This window comes from Colletotrichum karsti (assembly GCF_011947395.1).
Source record: "Colletotrichum karsti strain CkLH20 chromosome Unknown Scaffold2, whole genome shotgun sequence".
Taxonomy (NCBI): domain Eukaryota; kingdom Fungi; phylum Ascomycota; class Sordariomycetes; order Glomerellales; family Glomerellaceae; genus Colletotrichum; species Colletotrichum karsti.
In genome coordinates, this window is record NW_024065902.1 from 1,610,693 (window position 1) to 1,626,748 (window position 16,056).

At 54.3% G+C, this 16,056-nt stretch overlaps 2 protein-coding genes across 2 annotated transcripts; one reads left to right on the top strand and one right to left on the bottom strand.

The window, feature by feature from the left end:
* Positions 1 to 645: 645 nt before the first annotated feature.
* On the bottom strand, positions 646 to 4,517 carry CkaCkLH20_01002 (beta-tubulin cofactor d; the record flags this gene model as incomplete). Its single annotated transcript, XM_038883722.1, has 3 exons — positions 646 to 1,378; positions 1,431 to 4,303; positions 4,356 to 4,517. 3 exons carry the CDS (start codon positions 4,515 to 4,517, stop codon positions 646 to 648), a joined length of 3,768 nt encoding a protein of 1,255 aa, XP_038751317.1.
* A 1,924-nt stretch (positions 4,518 to 6,441) lies between these two features.
* CkaCkLH20_01003 (uncharacterized protein) lies at positions 6,442 to 7,250 on the top strand (the record flags this gene model as incomplete). The annotated part of the gene is made up of 2 exons (XM_038883723.1): positions 6,442 to 6,673; positions 6,736 to 7,250. 2 exons carry the CDS (start codon positions 6,442 to 6,444, stop codon positions 7,248 to 7,250), a joined length of 747 nt encoding a protein of 248 aa, XP_038751318.1.
* Between the last annotated feature and the right edge of the window lie 8,806 nt (positions 7,251 to 16,056).

Here is a 16,056-nt window from a genome sequence, read left to right on the forward strand (position 1 = left end):
CTCCTTCTTCGCCATGACGTTCAACCACCTTCCTGTTCCAAAACAACTACCGTTCTTGACACCTGAAGACCCCGAGCTGCCACGCCGACCCCCACAACACATCCGCAGGACACGAGCGTGCACGACAACGCAAGTCTTGGCGATGGCGAGCACGTCACTATCCTCAACAAAACGTCCAACGCCGACTTTGGTGACATTCAGAACATGCTCGACTAGGTCTTCTGCGGACCCAGCCCTACAGGAGAAGCTGATCGAGTAGGTAGTATTGGAAGAAGCACCCGGCATGGGGCGTCATGTCATGCCCGCAGCGCATTTCATGCCTGCGACCCTCCGCCGCACACCTTCCTTGTCGGGCAACACGCCGTGCGCAGCGACGAGTTCTGGTGGCTGGTTGGTGTGCGGCATCTGCAACTGGTTCGCGATCGTCCTCTCGCAGATCATGCAGTTTCTCAATAGTAGCAGACCAAGATTTGTTGTATTAGTTGCTGATTGATGGTCAAGGATCGACCAAATATCTTGTCGTGATATCGTGTTATCTGTCATAGACATCACATCGGGACCGTTAGAACCACTTCTTGAGTGGCGCTGCCGACCACGAGGAATTCAGTCTATACTTTTACACTATGTAGTCTGTTCTAGTCTACTCTATGCCGTCTGCGCCAAACCGAGCTGTTCAACAACACGCTTAATAGATCCCTTGTCAGCTCTACTCCAATCCACACTCTTCAACGTCTCAGCGCCGCCCTCCTCTCCAAACAGCTTCCACAGCTCATCCACAACCTGGCTCCTGACCCGGGGCCACGGATGGACCATGAGCGCCCCGAGCCTTCTCCTCGCCTCCAGAATGCCATCCCGTCTCCTGTCACTAACCTCTACCGGCAGCTGCAGCTCTGCATCAAACCCAGCCACGCAGCCGTACACCTTGATACACGCCTCCAACTTCCTCACGTTGCCCGTCTTATAGCCCGCCTTCTGGACCTGCAGACACAGCTGCCGCAGGTCGAGCTCCTGACATTTCTGGAATAGCCCGACGTGGCAGAGGAACGCCACAATCTCCAACGTCGGCACCACCACGCGGTCCTGGCCCTGTCGCGCCTTGAGGTTGGAGACCAGCGCGACGCATACGGCAGATAGGTTCGTGGGGGACGCCGCGCAGAAGTCGGCGAGGGCTGCGCGGGAGGCGATGACCAGGTCCTCGTTGCCTGTGTCGGCGGAGGTGACGTAGCCTGCCAGCAGCTCGCACATCCAAGCTGCGTGGCCGGACTTCGCTGTCTCTGAAAGTAGGGGGTGCAGGGAGGTTGGTGAGGTGTAGAGGTTGAGAAGGGTGTGGAAGTACTCGTGAGAGGAGAAGGTCAGTTTGGTGAAATTAGTCGCAGAGCTGTGATCCTGTCAGTGTCATGTTGGGGTGTCAAGAACGATGGGTTTCCTACCTCGGTTCTAGCGTCAGGGCGAGAACGGCGTGCGCCTCCGTACGGACTCGATCCAACTTCTCCGCCGCAAGACGAAGGATACGAAGGAAGAGCTTCGAAACCGCAGTCGAAAGCCACCCGACCTCGGCGCCTTCCGCAAAGGCAATCCTCCATAGCAATTTGGTAGCCCTCAGCGCCTCGAGTCGAACGTGGGATCCCACGTCACCTCTGGCGTTGGTTGTGTAGTCATTGAGGCCCTCGGCCAAGAGATCCAAGAACACGAGCGCGCGGTCGCGCAGCACCACGCTTTGCGATAGACTCTGAAGAATGGCTACGCGCGTGTCGATGTCGTTGTCACTGGCCCACCGCGCGAGAATCGTTTGACAGACTACGTCCTCTTCCTTGGCCTCCAGTTGAGCGAACGTGGTGGTTATGGGGTAGGCCATAGTAAGAGCAGAGAGAACGCCAGTGTCATTTGCGGTGCGGGAGGTTGGCCGGTGGCGGACCGATGATGCCCAGTCTTCGATGAGACTCCTCCGTGATGAAGGAGAAGAGAAGATGAGGTGGACTAGGGCTGCTTCGGAGGATGCTGCGATAGCTTCTTTCTCGGGGCGGGAGAGGCCGGCCGAGATCACAGGAGCGAAGGTCGAGGAAATGGATGTTACGGCTGCGGGGATTTCAGTGAGCTTCCCAATTGCCTCCATGATGGCGAGCAGAGATTGGGTGTTGGAAGTTGAGACGACTGTATAGCCTGACTGGATGGTCGACTCGCCGCTGAGGGGCAAGGTAGCTGCTTGAAGAATGGGGAGGGATGATGTTATCAGACGGCTGGAGGCTTCAGCGACTAGTTCTGGTCGACGATAGGTCGTCGCCTGGAAGTCTTTGAAAATTGTTTCCAGCTCGCGAATAGTGCGGTTGATCAGCTCGTTCGCTTTCCCATCCGTCTCGATGGCTAGCAGCTCAGGGAACTTATCGAGTACCGAAGCGAGGCAGAGTAACAGGCCGTGCCTTTCATCGACTTGTCTAGTTTGCAGCGCGCGAAGGCGGGCCATAATTCTGTCAATGGACGACGTGAACTGTTCAACAGGGCCAGAACCGTTCTGCTGAGCAAGTGCCAGCGTGAGCATGCCAAAGGACGTGCCAGCCACCCGACGAGAGGTTGCATCGGCATCGCCTATTCCTCGCCATCCGAGTAAGCCGTCTAGAAGGGCGATGCCGTATTGCGATGATAGCTTCGTAGCATTCAGAGCTACCTCGTGAATGGCGCGGGATCTCAGGGCAACGGCATGGTAATCGACCGTCTGGACGACCCAGATTCCCTTCTCCACCGTGTCTGGGTGCCGTCCGATCAGCTCCTGCAGAGCTGCCGAGGCACCACGGCGAATGTTGCCTGCTGAGTCGAGTGATGCTGTGACAACCAGCTCCGTAGCGAGAACTTGTAGGATGGAAGCGTCCTGGCTGTGAGGCCGAGCAGCAACGACGGAAGACATGGCGACTTCGAGGAGTTCGGAGGTAGTGTACCTTCGAGCTAAGGCCCAGATACCAAAACACGCAGCGTCGCGGACGTTGGTTCCAACGGAACCTCCAGAAGTGCTCCGCTTTTCGAAGGACAAGCCGAGGAGCAGGCCATGAACAATATCTGGAAGCTGACTAGCGGGAGGAGATCGGCGGTAGAGCAGGTGCGAGAGGGTTAGCATCAAACCATGCCATTCGAGGGGATCCACGGCCGCGAGGTCGCGGGTTTTAAGTCCTTGAGAGCTCCCAGGTTCGCGAACCCAGAGGACGTTGCGGTTCAAAGAGTCAAGAACTGCATCGACGACCTGAGAAGCCATGTCTGGGTCGAGTTTGAGGGTGACGATGCTGAGTGCTTTGGATGCAGCCAGGCGAACGGGAGTATCGTTGTCAGCTAGACATTCGAGGAAGTATCCGATAGATGTTTCGATGAGCTCTGTGCTATCTGGGTCTGGTGGTGATTTACGGAGAAGCAGAACAGTAACGGAGCGGATGACTTTGATCAGCATCTTCCGTGCAACCGCGACGGAGCGGATGGCAGCTGAGACAGGGGTTTCTTCGACGTCGGAGGAGGCCACTGCATGCGCGGCACGGAAGATTGAGGAGAGGTAGGCGTCCATGTCAGACGTGTTGATAGACGATCTCAGCACGCCGGCAAGGAAAGAGAGAACGCCAATGTAGAAGTATGGTGGCTGCGGGGTGGTGTCCGGGGATGGATTGAGGGAGGCCAGAGACCACTGAACGAGAGCAGTGAGAACGCCTTGAGATTGCATGTCTCGTCGCATGGCGATGCGAACGAGGAGAGCGCGGGCGCCATCGCGTTCTTTACCAGGAGAAGCAAGATACTTGATCGCCAACGGGAGAATGCGGACCGTGATGCCGGGAAGATCGGAGGACGGCCAGGTGAAGTTTGGGATCGAAGGGAGAGTGAGCTGTTCGTCTGCCGCAGCGGAGGAGATTGTGGAGAGGTCGAAGGGGGCAAGAAGGAGATGAGAGAGCCATAGAAGAACGAGGTATCGCTCTTCCCAGGACCATTGCTGCGTATTGGACTGCGGGGACAAGGGGCTGAGTGAGGGACGAGAAGATTTAGGCGAGGCAGACCGCTCTGCAGACTCAAGAGCTGAAAGAAGAGGTTCGATATGCCGGGTCTCAACGTTGAGGAAACGCACAACAACCTTTTCGCCGCGTATCTTGGTGAACGTGTAGAGAAGCTTTGATATGGCGAGGTTCAGGGGCTCCAGTAGCTGAGAGCGAGTTGAGAGCTGCTTCGGATTGCGAATACGGGTGTTGAGATGAGCGAGATAGGTCGTTGCGAGCAGAGGTAGCCAGGTCGGGAGATGAGGGTCAAGCAGTTGAGGAAGTTCTTGGAAAGGATCGAGGAGCTGTTTGTATGTCAGGGAACATGTAAGTATGAGTGGAGTTGGATGAGATTACACTTGAGGTTAGACGCGCAGTCTCTGAGGTGCGAACCCGGTTGCGGAGAGTCTGACCGTCGGGCTTGCGAAGGAAGAGGGGCAATGATCTGGAGAAGTCTGCGATGAGGTCGGTTGAAATCTTCTGAAGCTTGATGTCGCTATCATCTTCGTGGGCGTCCATCGTGGCGTTGGGGTTGTACGTGAGATGAGAACTGGTGGGGTTTACGACATCGCCGCGAGTGAGTCGGTGAGAGGCTCGGATTGTTTGCGCAGCAGGGGGAGCAGAATTTCCTGCAGTATAACGCTGGATTCAAACCTTATTGCTGGTGTGACTTTTTCTTTGCAAGCTCTGTTGCCCAGCGGTAGACAATGAACGCAATGGCGAAGCTGTGCTTGTGTGAGAAAGAGCTGTGAAGTTGATGCTGTGGACAGGGACCTAGGGACCCGGGTCCGCACAGTATATATTACTGTGTTCATTGGATTTGCACACTGTACTTCTTTCAAATCTCACTAAGAAGACCTACCTAATCTCAACCTCATCTCAGTTGATTTTCATACTCTTTCATTTCGTATCAAGATATGATACAAAAACCCATGAATCATTTTGGTTTGAATAAAAAAATGTAGCAAATATCATTCTGTAGCAGAATAATATCGGGCTAGCTGCTTTCCACATCTCTGCAAGTTTGCGTCAAAACCGGGACTTTGCCAAGCATATGACGAGTGACAAGTTCACATATCTTTGGGCTTTTTTTTTCATATGTGAGAGAATCTCAAGAGACATGTGTACTTCGTCTGATACCCTGCTAGGGGCTCCAATATAGGAGGCTTCAGGGGATAGTGTCGCGAGCTTGGTGTTCTGATCAAGTTCGCGACTGAGCGACCATTCGGGCTCTTTATGGAGAGTTGATATTCGTGCAGATCAGGTTTGAGTATTATAGAATAGACGGGATAGAAAATTCAATAGAATTTCATCCCCTGATTCTCTTTGCTTGGACCGTTACACGAAGCCCACCGCTAAGTGCGTTACCACCAAGGTTCATACCTCCGCCTGTTTCCGAGTATCAGTCAAGTCGAGGACATTCGCGATGTGCCAATGAAGTCCGAGACGTGACGACTTCCGAAGTGATTGCAGCCGTCGATATATACCTGCGGGGTAAGACATACTCACCGTGAATTCGATATGGGGCAGTGAGATCAAGCCCCACCCAATGTAGACATCTAGTTACGAGGTCATGTTGTAAAAGTGACAAAAGCCAGACGCAATTTTGGAGAAAGAGAAGCAGCTTATGAAAGCATGCTTGAATGCGAGATCTGCCCCGCGTGGGGGGACTTTCACCCGGGACAGTATTTGTCTTCTTGCCAAGCAGACTTAATTCCATCACCACATGTGGTGGTTCATTCACAAGCCACTTTATTCTGGCAACTAGATACGATGTTTGGATCTTATTAGTGGAGCTTAGGTATGATTATAACCAAGAATGACCACACCTGAGGCTTGTTCCTGAGCTGGGATTGGAGCCTTGCAGTTCCCCTTGATTCGCGCTGCCTATATGTCGAACATGAAGACTTGCTGAAGACATCAGGCCATCAAGACAATATTTACCAATGATCTAGCTAAAGTCACTTGCCAAATCGCAAGTTGGGGTTGATTGTGATAACTCGGCACCCCAATCCGACCCGGACGCCGCGCTGACTAAAGCCGAGAAACCGTAACGTAACATATCCACCATTGACACATGAAGCTCTTATCTTGGGCTGTCAACCATCCTTGATGACTCACAGAAGCTGTGTTTTGTGGTCTTGGCACCCCGCGAACAAGAAGTAGATGCCAGCAAGTAGTCACCGAAACTCAGACCCGCCGTCGGCGCGGCCTTCGGCGCCGGATGAGCGGAGAAGACAATGATATCATCTGGTCTGTTCAAAGACTCTCGGGCCTCGGTCGTTTCCACTAAGCTTTTGACCGGTCTTTGAGATTCCTCTCGAAAACTCTATATGGGAACTTGGCTATATAAACCCACTCACCTCATTACATAGGCCAAACCCTCGAAGTTCTGCGGGTATTGATACAGAGTGTCATACCAACAGCGCCCATTCACACCCTCATGACAGCGATCATGTCTCAAGACGAGGTCAAGGCTAACGGATGGACCGCCGTCCCCGTCGACGCGGGCAAGATCTTCGGCGACAAACCATTCCTCCACGAACCCACGTACATCTCGGTCAAAGACATCAAAATCCCCTCCGAAGACCCGGTGGTAGCCCAGACAATCAAATACGCCAAAGAACGACTCCACGCCCCAACCTTCAACCACTCGATGCGTGTCTTCTACTATGGTACCCAATCCGAAACACTTACTCCTCGATAACGGGAAAAGTCACGGCTAACGTCACGACAGGAATGGCGATAACAAAACAACAGTTCCCCGAAAAAGCAGCCACCTTCTCCCCGGCAACGTGGGCCCTCACCTGCCTCCTCCACGACATCGGCACGGCCGAGGAGAACCTCGCCACAACCCGCATGTCCTTCGACATCTACGGAGGCATCAAGGCCCTCGGCGTGCTCAAGGACCACTGCGCCCGCTCAGACCAGGCGGAGGCCGTGTGCGAGGCCATCATCCGGCACCAGGACATGGGCGTGGACGGGACGATCACGTATCTCGGCCAGCTGATCCAGCTGGCGACGTTGTACGACAACGTCGGCCGGCACCCGAACGTGAAGGAGTTCGACAGGATGATTCATGAGGCGACGCGGAGGGAGATTAACGAGGCGCATCCGAGGCTTGGGTGGTGTTCGTTCTTTGCCGGGACGATTCGGAAGGAGGAGGGGATTAAGCCGTGGTGTCATTCTACGCATATCGTGGATTTTGATAAAGATATCGAGAGCAACACGTTGATGAAGGAATGGGAGTAGGATAGCTGTAAGGATAGTGGGAGACAACGATGATGATATGACGAAGTCTCCCGGGAGACGCTACTATGTGAACCACCTTGAAGTATCGTCGTTGTCCCTATGTGACCATGACCGAACAATGTGACGCCGCTGAGTGAATGTCAGCTTCACACACTAAGCCAAAGTCGAAGCTATCAGATCCTCAAAATGCGGCCATCATCAAGCATCAGGAAATACTCACTATCTTGAAATATCTACGTAAGAATACATGTACTCATCCCAGGTCACGGCTACTAACACCAGCTTTCCCCCAAAGTAAGCAGCCCAACGTCTTGAACGTCAACTACACCCTATCCTCACGTCAACATTCCACTTCCTTCGTATATGCAAACAATGTCTCAAAGCCACGCGCCTCCAAAACACCATCTCAGAAAACCTCCCCGAAATGAGACATCTCCATTCCACCCATCCTACCAATGAATTCACGCAGGTCGTATAACCCCCCAAGCCTCGCGACGCCAACACCCCCCGCCTGCGAGTATCCTCGAGGTCGTCCAACGGTGAGACCTGAGCCACCTCACTCACCGCTAGGAAACCTCCGCGACGCCACAAGTGAGTCTCACGACGGGAGAGTTGCCGATACGAGGATGGAGCATTATAAGGCGTAGGGCTGACGGCACTGACATTCCGGGACTAGAACGGGCGGTGACATTCGATCAGTCCTTGGACGACCTCCTCGGCCAGCTACACTCCTAATATCATCACCTGAACAGGAACAACGGGCTCTCTCGACGACATCACTCACAACACCGTCATGTGACTCCCAAGCAGGCATATCTCGCCAAGATGCGTTCCTAGTCTAGTGTCGTCTAGCGGCACTCCAATCCACCTCTCAGACTATCCAAGGCATTGTCTTATCACAACCACGGCAGAATCCAGCGGTTCATAGTATTAGAGTTGACGAAGAATCCCGCCGACGTAGCTCCATTCCATCCCATCCCATCCCAGCCCGTCGAATTTCGCCTGATGGGACGCTTCAAAGCTCGCCCCGTTCGCATCTCCAACTCTGATGCTATCGCCCTCGCAAGTCCAATATCAACAGACATCTCAACCACCCACGACACGTCCACGGCATTCTAGGCCCCCCCCAATTCCCCGAAAAAGAGGGACAGGTTCCCACACGGTCCCTGGAGGCAAACAAGGAAGTCCAGCACAAAATAGAACCCACGCTCCAACGTCGCCTCCAGATGTGTGTTACCGTCGCAGGAGGAAGGGCTGAAGGAAGAGCGACAGCCCAATCTATCTGCCGGGGCCCCGTCTGGCCCTTTTCCCCGACCTCTTGGCGTTTAAAACCGGGTAGTGGATAGATTGCGCGAAGCCATCACACACATCGCGCGTTCGCCCATTTCCACTTTGACAGCTCTGGGCAGGTCGTTTCGGACCTTGGACGGACAAAGCGGGAGGGGCACGGCACAAACGAACCTCGCGGGCGCGCGCGGACTCGCGTATGTGAAGCATGTTCCTGGACTCCCTGGTTGATGTCGACATCCCCTATCCCGTCCCCCGTCCGCCCCCCCATCGGCTCCACGTTCCCAAGGCTGAGGTCTGCTGTGTGCCGTGCAGCTGCGCGTTGCCGATGTGACGATGTCAGGGGAAGGGTTGCAAAGGCTGGGTGAGGCCGTTCAGGGAAACTCAATCGTCGTCGTCGCCGAGACAAGGGGACCCTGTGACGTATGGCCATGTGAAAATCCGGCGCGGGGCACTGGAAGTGCCCCTCATGAACGTTCGCTTGGAGGTCTCACACAGTGTTGAGGAGCCGAACGACTCGTGTGCGTGTATCATCTGAACTCTCCCTAGTTCAGTCCAAATTCACTGCCCAATCACGACAAGTATGCCCCTTTTTCTAGAATGGTTCCTACCACGCTGCTGGAATTCAGATGATATGATGCGCGTCATCTTTATCGTTCTGCATCCTTCACGGCGGCCCAGTGACAGCTGACAGTCCAATGACGACTTGCGGCCGAGAGAGGCTGTGCCTCGCCGCTGTGACCTCGCCCTTGTTGAAGGTCCATTAGCAGCATGAATTATGTTTACAGGTGTATAATAATACAGTTCAAGAGACGTTGCGCGGGTCGCATTGGATGCCGACCCCCCGGGCCAACGTCCCGCCCTAGCCGTCCCTGGGTATCGTGCCATTCTGAGCTGCCCATGTTCGCAGTTCAGCCCTTCCCGCCTCTGCGCAAAGCCCCATTTCCAAATTCGTGGCCCTTCGTCTGTCTCGTCGTACCAAAAGAGAAGGCCGTCAGCGCCAGACGCATCTGTCATGTACCTTGTGTGTCTCAAACCATGAGCCCCAGAACCCAGACGCTGATCGCTATGCAAGCTTCAAGATGGATCCCTGTCCTCGTCCTCGCGTACCTGACGGCTGCCCCGCCGTTGGTCTTCGTCTCCGATGGCATCGGCGCCGGCGCTGCTGTGGTCGTCGGTGCGCTGAATGTGGTGATGACCGTTGGCCCAAAAGGATAGGAGAAGCTGAGTGTCGATACTGCAACACCAGAAGGACCAATCGTGATGGTCTCACCGCCGATGACTGTAGTCGTGGTTCCCCTTCCAGGACCCACGGTAAATGTCGTGCCTCCCACAACCACCAGCGAGGCTCCCACTTGGGTAATTGTTGCGCCTCCCACGATCTCATAGGTCGTGTCCGTGGGCTTTGCGTAAGGCCCGCCCATCGTCATGTTGTGCACAACAACCCCTAAAGGACCGACTAAAATAGTATCGTCGTCGACGACCTCAGTGATGGTGGATGAAACCAATCCATAAGTGAGTGTTGTCGAGCGAATAACTACGACAGTTGGACCAATGACAGTCATCATTTCGCCGCCTGCAACCACAATTTGTTTTTGCTCCTGGGCCGATCGACTGATCGAAACGGTTTGTTCCGGGAAGACGATTCCTGACGACTGAATCGTGATGGTCTGGCCCTGGACCACAGCCGTCACAGGTGTGGGTTGCAACTCAAACGTCGTTCCGCCCACCACGACGACGTTTTGCGACCTCTGCGGAGAAATTATGACAGGTATTTCTCCTACCATAGTACTCGAAGGTGCTACGGTGCTTCGGCCACCGTTAGCCGGCCGGTGAATGACTGTGCCTCCACCAACTACCTCGCTCGGGTTGATAGTAAAATGAGCACCGCCGACGTCGACATGGGTTGTCTCAGACGGCTTCGTCATGGTGAACGAGTGATCGTTGATGATCACCTTGGTGGGCGCGACGGTGACAGTGTAAGTTGCCTTCGGAGGTTCTTTCGCAGTTTCACGTGGTGGCACAGGCGAATCTGGTGGCCTCTGATCTTTGGGAGGGGGTCGGTCGGTAGATTTCTCTGCGGGTTTCTCCACAGCTGTGTGCTTATCTGGCGGGGGCTTCGTCTCAGAATTTTGGCCGTATCGTGGTGTACTGATGGTTGAAAACACGACTGACGGATTTTTGGCTGTCGTTACAAAAGTGAACGTCGTATGAGGGTCTACCTTCCACGACGTCGCTGTCGATGGCAGCCCAACTATAGTACTGGTGCAACTTATTCCACTGCATGGCAGGACGGTTGACCTCCCTGGAGCCGATTCGGTCGGGGGAGCACAAGTGATTGGCGTGGTGATTTCGGGGTACGGTGGTGTATAATCCTTGGGATCTCCATAGAAAGTTGTCGTTGAAGTATACACAATGGAGAATGTGGTCGGCATCTGCCCATCGGTTGTCGAAATGCACGTCGGCTCTGGGTCAACACTCACGGAAGCTGACATTGTGATCAAATGATCCCTACCAGTCGTGGTCGACGAAGTTATCGTAGTTCTGCTGGGGGTTTGCGATATCGATGTTGGGACATTGCCGGTGGAAGACGATGGTTTCAGACTTGATGTCAGAGTCGTCAATGAACTCGAGACTCGAGTCGACGTATTGTTTCTGGCGGTTGTGATTTGGGAGAAGGTGTTTGAAGATGTGTATGAACTTGTGCCGGGAAGGTCTCTAGTAAACGACAAGTTTGGCAGTTGTGACGTGCTGACGACGCCTGGGTTCTCAGAAGCCCAAGTCGCCACAACGATCGAACTGCTCGAGATCTGCGAACCGAATTCGTCTGATGTCGTCGGGTTGAAGCCGCCTATCCTTGTTACACCTGCGGCTGAAGAGATGATTGATAGCTGGCCAGGCGTGCCCGGTAAACTGCCGCGCGCTATTGAGCTGGTCGAAAGTGTTTCGCCTTGAATGAACGAAAATGCGTCTTGCGACGGAGAGCTTGTCAAGCTTGCCAGGCTTCCAGGCGTCGTGCCGTAGAATCCTGCAGCTTGACTTGGGAGTTCATCCCCTGCTGCAAAGCTGTTAGTCTGATAAATCCTGACCAGTTGATTGTTCGAATTGTAACCCACCAGTATCAGTATCGGTCGCATCAACTGAAGTCGAGAATGCGGCCAAGGAAAGCAGCGCGATGTTGACAAGCATTGCGATGCTCCGTCTTCGGGGACCGCTGTCGCTTCCTCTCGCACACAACCCTGTTCGCTTCGCCATTGTAATGGGATCGCGAAAATATGTCGATGTCGCGGCCACGTTCAAAACGCGACTATCGTACGCTCAATTGCACCCTCTAAACCGAGATCAAATCATCACTGATCAAGACAAGTGGTGTGAATGGAGGCTCTGTTGCAGCAGGAAAGGAGCAACGGCCAGCCAGCCCGGACGCCGCTCGCATTTAGGGTGCGGATGTGTTCATAATCGCTGCTAGTTCCGCGTGCCTGGAAACGCGCGGTCAACTTGCGAAGAAAAAAAGACAGGGAAACGACGCAGTTGCCCTATGTTCTCTAGTGCAGTCATATTCCACGATTTCGAAGGTGCCAGCCGTATGTGCCACTTACACACATGAGCCAATTCATTTGAGCTGGCCTGCCGTCAGCTTAAGACCGGCGCGGCTGGGCCCCTAGCGTCGTACCATACAGGCACCGGGGACTGCCTGTCTGGGATATGGGACCGACGAGATAGAGTAGCGCTGAAGCTCTGGCTACCACTGGTGATGTTGCTGCAGGTTCTAGAGTTGCAGTAAAGGATGCACTTTTGCAGGCTTGGGTCTTCGATCTTGACCAGTGAAATCTGTGAGCATTCTAGGCTGCCTTATTCCGGTATGCAGGATAAGACGGTGTACGAGGACAAAAATCCTTAGCGGCCAATTGCTGCCAGTCGACTGCGGCCATTGGCCGTGTTTTGAGCTCGGAGAAATGCCTGAGTGTATCTCTGTTGTGCTCGTAACCGGTCACGAGGATCGAGCAGGAGGTGTCCCGATCCATGAACTTTTGAGCCCGCGCCGTTGATAGGGAAATCAGGCAAGGCCCGATTTTCCGTTGTGTAACCACTTCTGAGGAAGCTGGTTCCGTCGGTAATGTAAGGGTTCGACTTTCCGATGCTTTGCCGTCACTCCGCACAACGAAGCCAGTCTTCAATCGGAATCGAGCTCTGATATCATCTCCTTTGGCAATTCCCCAGAATCATTGAAAAGCATGGCACTAGTCGTATTTGCGGTTTAGCTGGCAGGTAGAGAATGGCGGAAGCTTACGTTGTTCCACCTTAATCTCACTTAAGCTTCTTCCGAGAGTTGGCAGTTGAGTACGTGTTGTGAATGGCGGATGGCTGGTTGAGACACTTCCGCGATCCACCGTAGCCAACTATCCTGAGGCCCTGTGTAACGATTGTGTGTGTAAGATGAATCCGCCCTCCGCGGCGTGGCTGTTTTGAACATGCAGACAGGGCCGATTTGCTCGGCTTTTAGATGAGATGTAACGGGAGGCGCAATAATGGTCCAGTAGTTGAAGCTACCGCCCAACCAGGAGACAAGATTCTCGGCGTTCAAAGAACGTGCTGACATCCCTCGTGTTTAAAGGGCACGAAGGAAGTCTCGAGGACTACCAGTCAATCATCGTCGCCGCACTGCTGCGGCACATAAGGCTGACTGAAAAAGAGGGTGTCACTGTGCTGACCATCCAGCCACTTCACCCTGCATGGCGCATCAAGACCCAACTTTCGTTCAGCCTGTTGGCGGACTGTGCAGTTGAGAAGATTTACCGGTCGGTGTAAGACGGGTCGAAGCAGGGTCAATCCAAGTCTCGACGGACGGGCCTGGTGGATGTCCCCCCCCCTCGGCATTTGCTGTGAGAGATTGGATGTTCTGTGCTAGTTGAATCTCACAGAGTCGCCATTTCCGATTCCCGTATGCTGGCTACGGTGATGGCCGACATCAGGCCATGTCTCCATGATGACCAGCTGCAGGAAGAGATGTATGTACCGCAACTCGCGTGCAGAGACGAGGCAACGAATGGAAACGCAACAGACATTCGGCGGTAAGCCAAGATGCAATAGACAGTTGCCGAGCCCTGGCGTTGTAACAGACTCACCAGCAACATGGGACTGAAGACTCGCAGTCGACACCTCGCGCGGGGTCGTGTCAACAGACCCAAGAATGCGAGTCAGCACTGCCAGCCGAGTTACTGCAGAACGGTGATAGAATTTGGCTGAAGATTGAATTGTGCCTTCTTTGACCCACGTCTTGCTCGTTCGTGTAGTGCCGTTCCCGACCGTTTCGCAGCCGTCATCGGCGTGGAAGAAAGTCGCGCGGCCATGTTGCTGGTCGTGGAGGTGGTTGCTGCCGTCGAAAGCGCTCTTTTCTCTACCATCCCCAGACTCCATTTGCTTCCTTGTCGGACTTGTTAGAGGCAAAAGTGTCGCCGGGTTGTGCTTGGCACCCGTCTTGGTATTGAGCCCAGCCAGGCTGATGAGGTGTGTCAAGTAGACGAGGCTAGGTCGCTAAGCAAGAAAAGTTTGTTTCGCTGAGGTTTCTTCTGTCTTGACTGGGTGATGATTAGTGAGGTTGTTATAAAACACTTGCTGGGACTATTTCCAGCCGAGTCCCGAAGAAGCCGGTGTCCCAAGGCCTCGAAATGTTGATTGGAACCTCGGCAAGGTTCTAGGGCGTGTCCCGTCCGGCACTGTTCCGGGTGATGATACCGCGGTAACAGAAACAACGTCGTTGGTTGCGGGTAGGCTCTTGTGTCAAGCAATCATGGCTGCGACAGTACCTTGATGTTTCTGCGTCGCGTCGCGAGGCGAGAAACCTCGCACGCAAGTCTGGTTGAGAGACAACTGGCGGGCGTGAAGTCGAAAAGTCACAACGGACTTGGGGGCGGCAGACAACGAGGCCCAGAATAGAGACTATCCATGAAGGCGGGTGTATAGTTGCCGTGATAAGAGGCAAGCATCAGGTCCAGCTTGTGGAGCAAGTGGTGCAGCCGCAATGAATTGGGGAATGGAGATGGCCGTGGGGCACTGCCACTGTGGCATTGGAGATGAGGGAGACGAGGGTGATCCGTCGCTGTGGAACGGTGATGTGCATCATCGTTACTCCATTGGGGGCCTGGTTGGTACCAACAACGGGAGGATGTCGAGGTCGAAATCAGATCACCAACCAGGCGACAACTGATCAGGTGAGGCGAGGTGAGCCGGCTGAGCTGACTTCCATTGAGTCCCGAGGTTCTGCTGGAAGCTGCTGACTGTCCCGCGGCCGCGTCTGGCTAATTACCTCCAATGCAAGAGCGGACGGAGGTGGGGGGACAGGAGACGGGACGGAGACTCCGGTTCTTGCTGGTGAGTGGAGGTATTGATGGAGGAGAGAAGGCCAGGGAAAATGGACTCAACTTGATGGAACTGACAGAACCTTAACGGATACCTCATGTGCCTGATGCTTGAAGCGTTAGACGAGGGCTGCCAGGTCCCGTCTACTTAGTAAGATACCTACCTACTGACTGCATAAGCGGGGGTTCCTTACACGGAAGGCCAACCCGTCGTGCCACCGCGAGAATTGCTCTTTCCTCGGGTTTTGGTCATACGGCCGGGAAGGCAGCAGCGATTTTTGGCGGGCTCCTTCCCAATCCAACTTGGTCGGGGGTCTGGCAGCCTGGGTACTCTTCCCACCAACATCACTTCTTGTTTACCAATTCGTTACTTCACAATGCCAACTTACCGACAGATACGGGTACGGGCTTCCTATCAGCATGAATGTCAGCGCCAGCGTCTTGGATCTGTCCTCGGGCTCGACTTTGGACTACCCTACCTCACCTACCTAGTGGCGTGGGCTCATCGCCAAGTTCCAACGCCCTCGATCGTTCTACGAATACGCCAACCTGCTTCTACTTCAGCCACGGACCCTTCTTCCTCCTCGTGGCGTCGGAGCCCCATCCGCTAATAGTCGGGTACTCGCGCTGCCAATGGTCGTTCGCCCGCAATTGCAGAACAATATGATTCAAAGTCTTCCCCCAGGTTGATTGCCTCGACCTCTGCGACTTTAGCGAGATGGGCCACGCAAGGAACAACCTGTGGAAGCATCCCATGACCAACCACAGCAACCTGTGCCGCGCGAGCAAACTCGGCCAGGAAATGGCAGGATGGCGGACTGCATGATCGGCCAGGACCTCTCTGGGTCAGCTCAGCTCGTCAACATGGTAATTAGCTGCACACTTGCACCGGGTCAACAGTCCTATCAACACCTGATTGGTGCATGCATCTTCAATTTTCAATTCGGAAGCTTCGCAAAAGCCTGAGATACCGCTACGGACCCGTCGTTAGGCTATCAGTCCCCGACGTTGCTGTCGAGGCCACCGTTTTTTCTGACTCTAAGCCAGTATAATCTTGTTGGATGTCCCGTCTGTTGTGTACATTCGTCGCATCTCGAGGGGCAACGACAACACAGACAAAGGCGGTTGTTCAGACACTCGATCGTCCAAGCGCGGCCCAG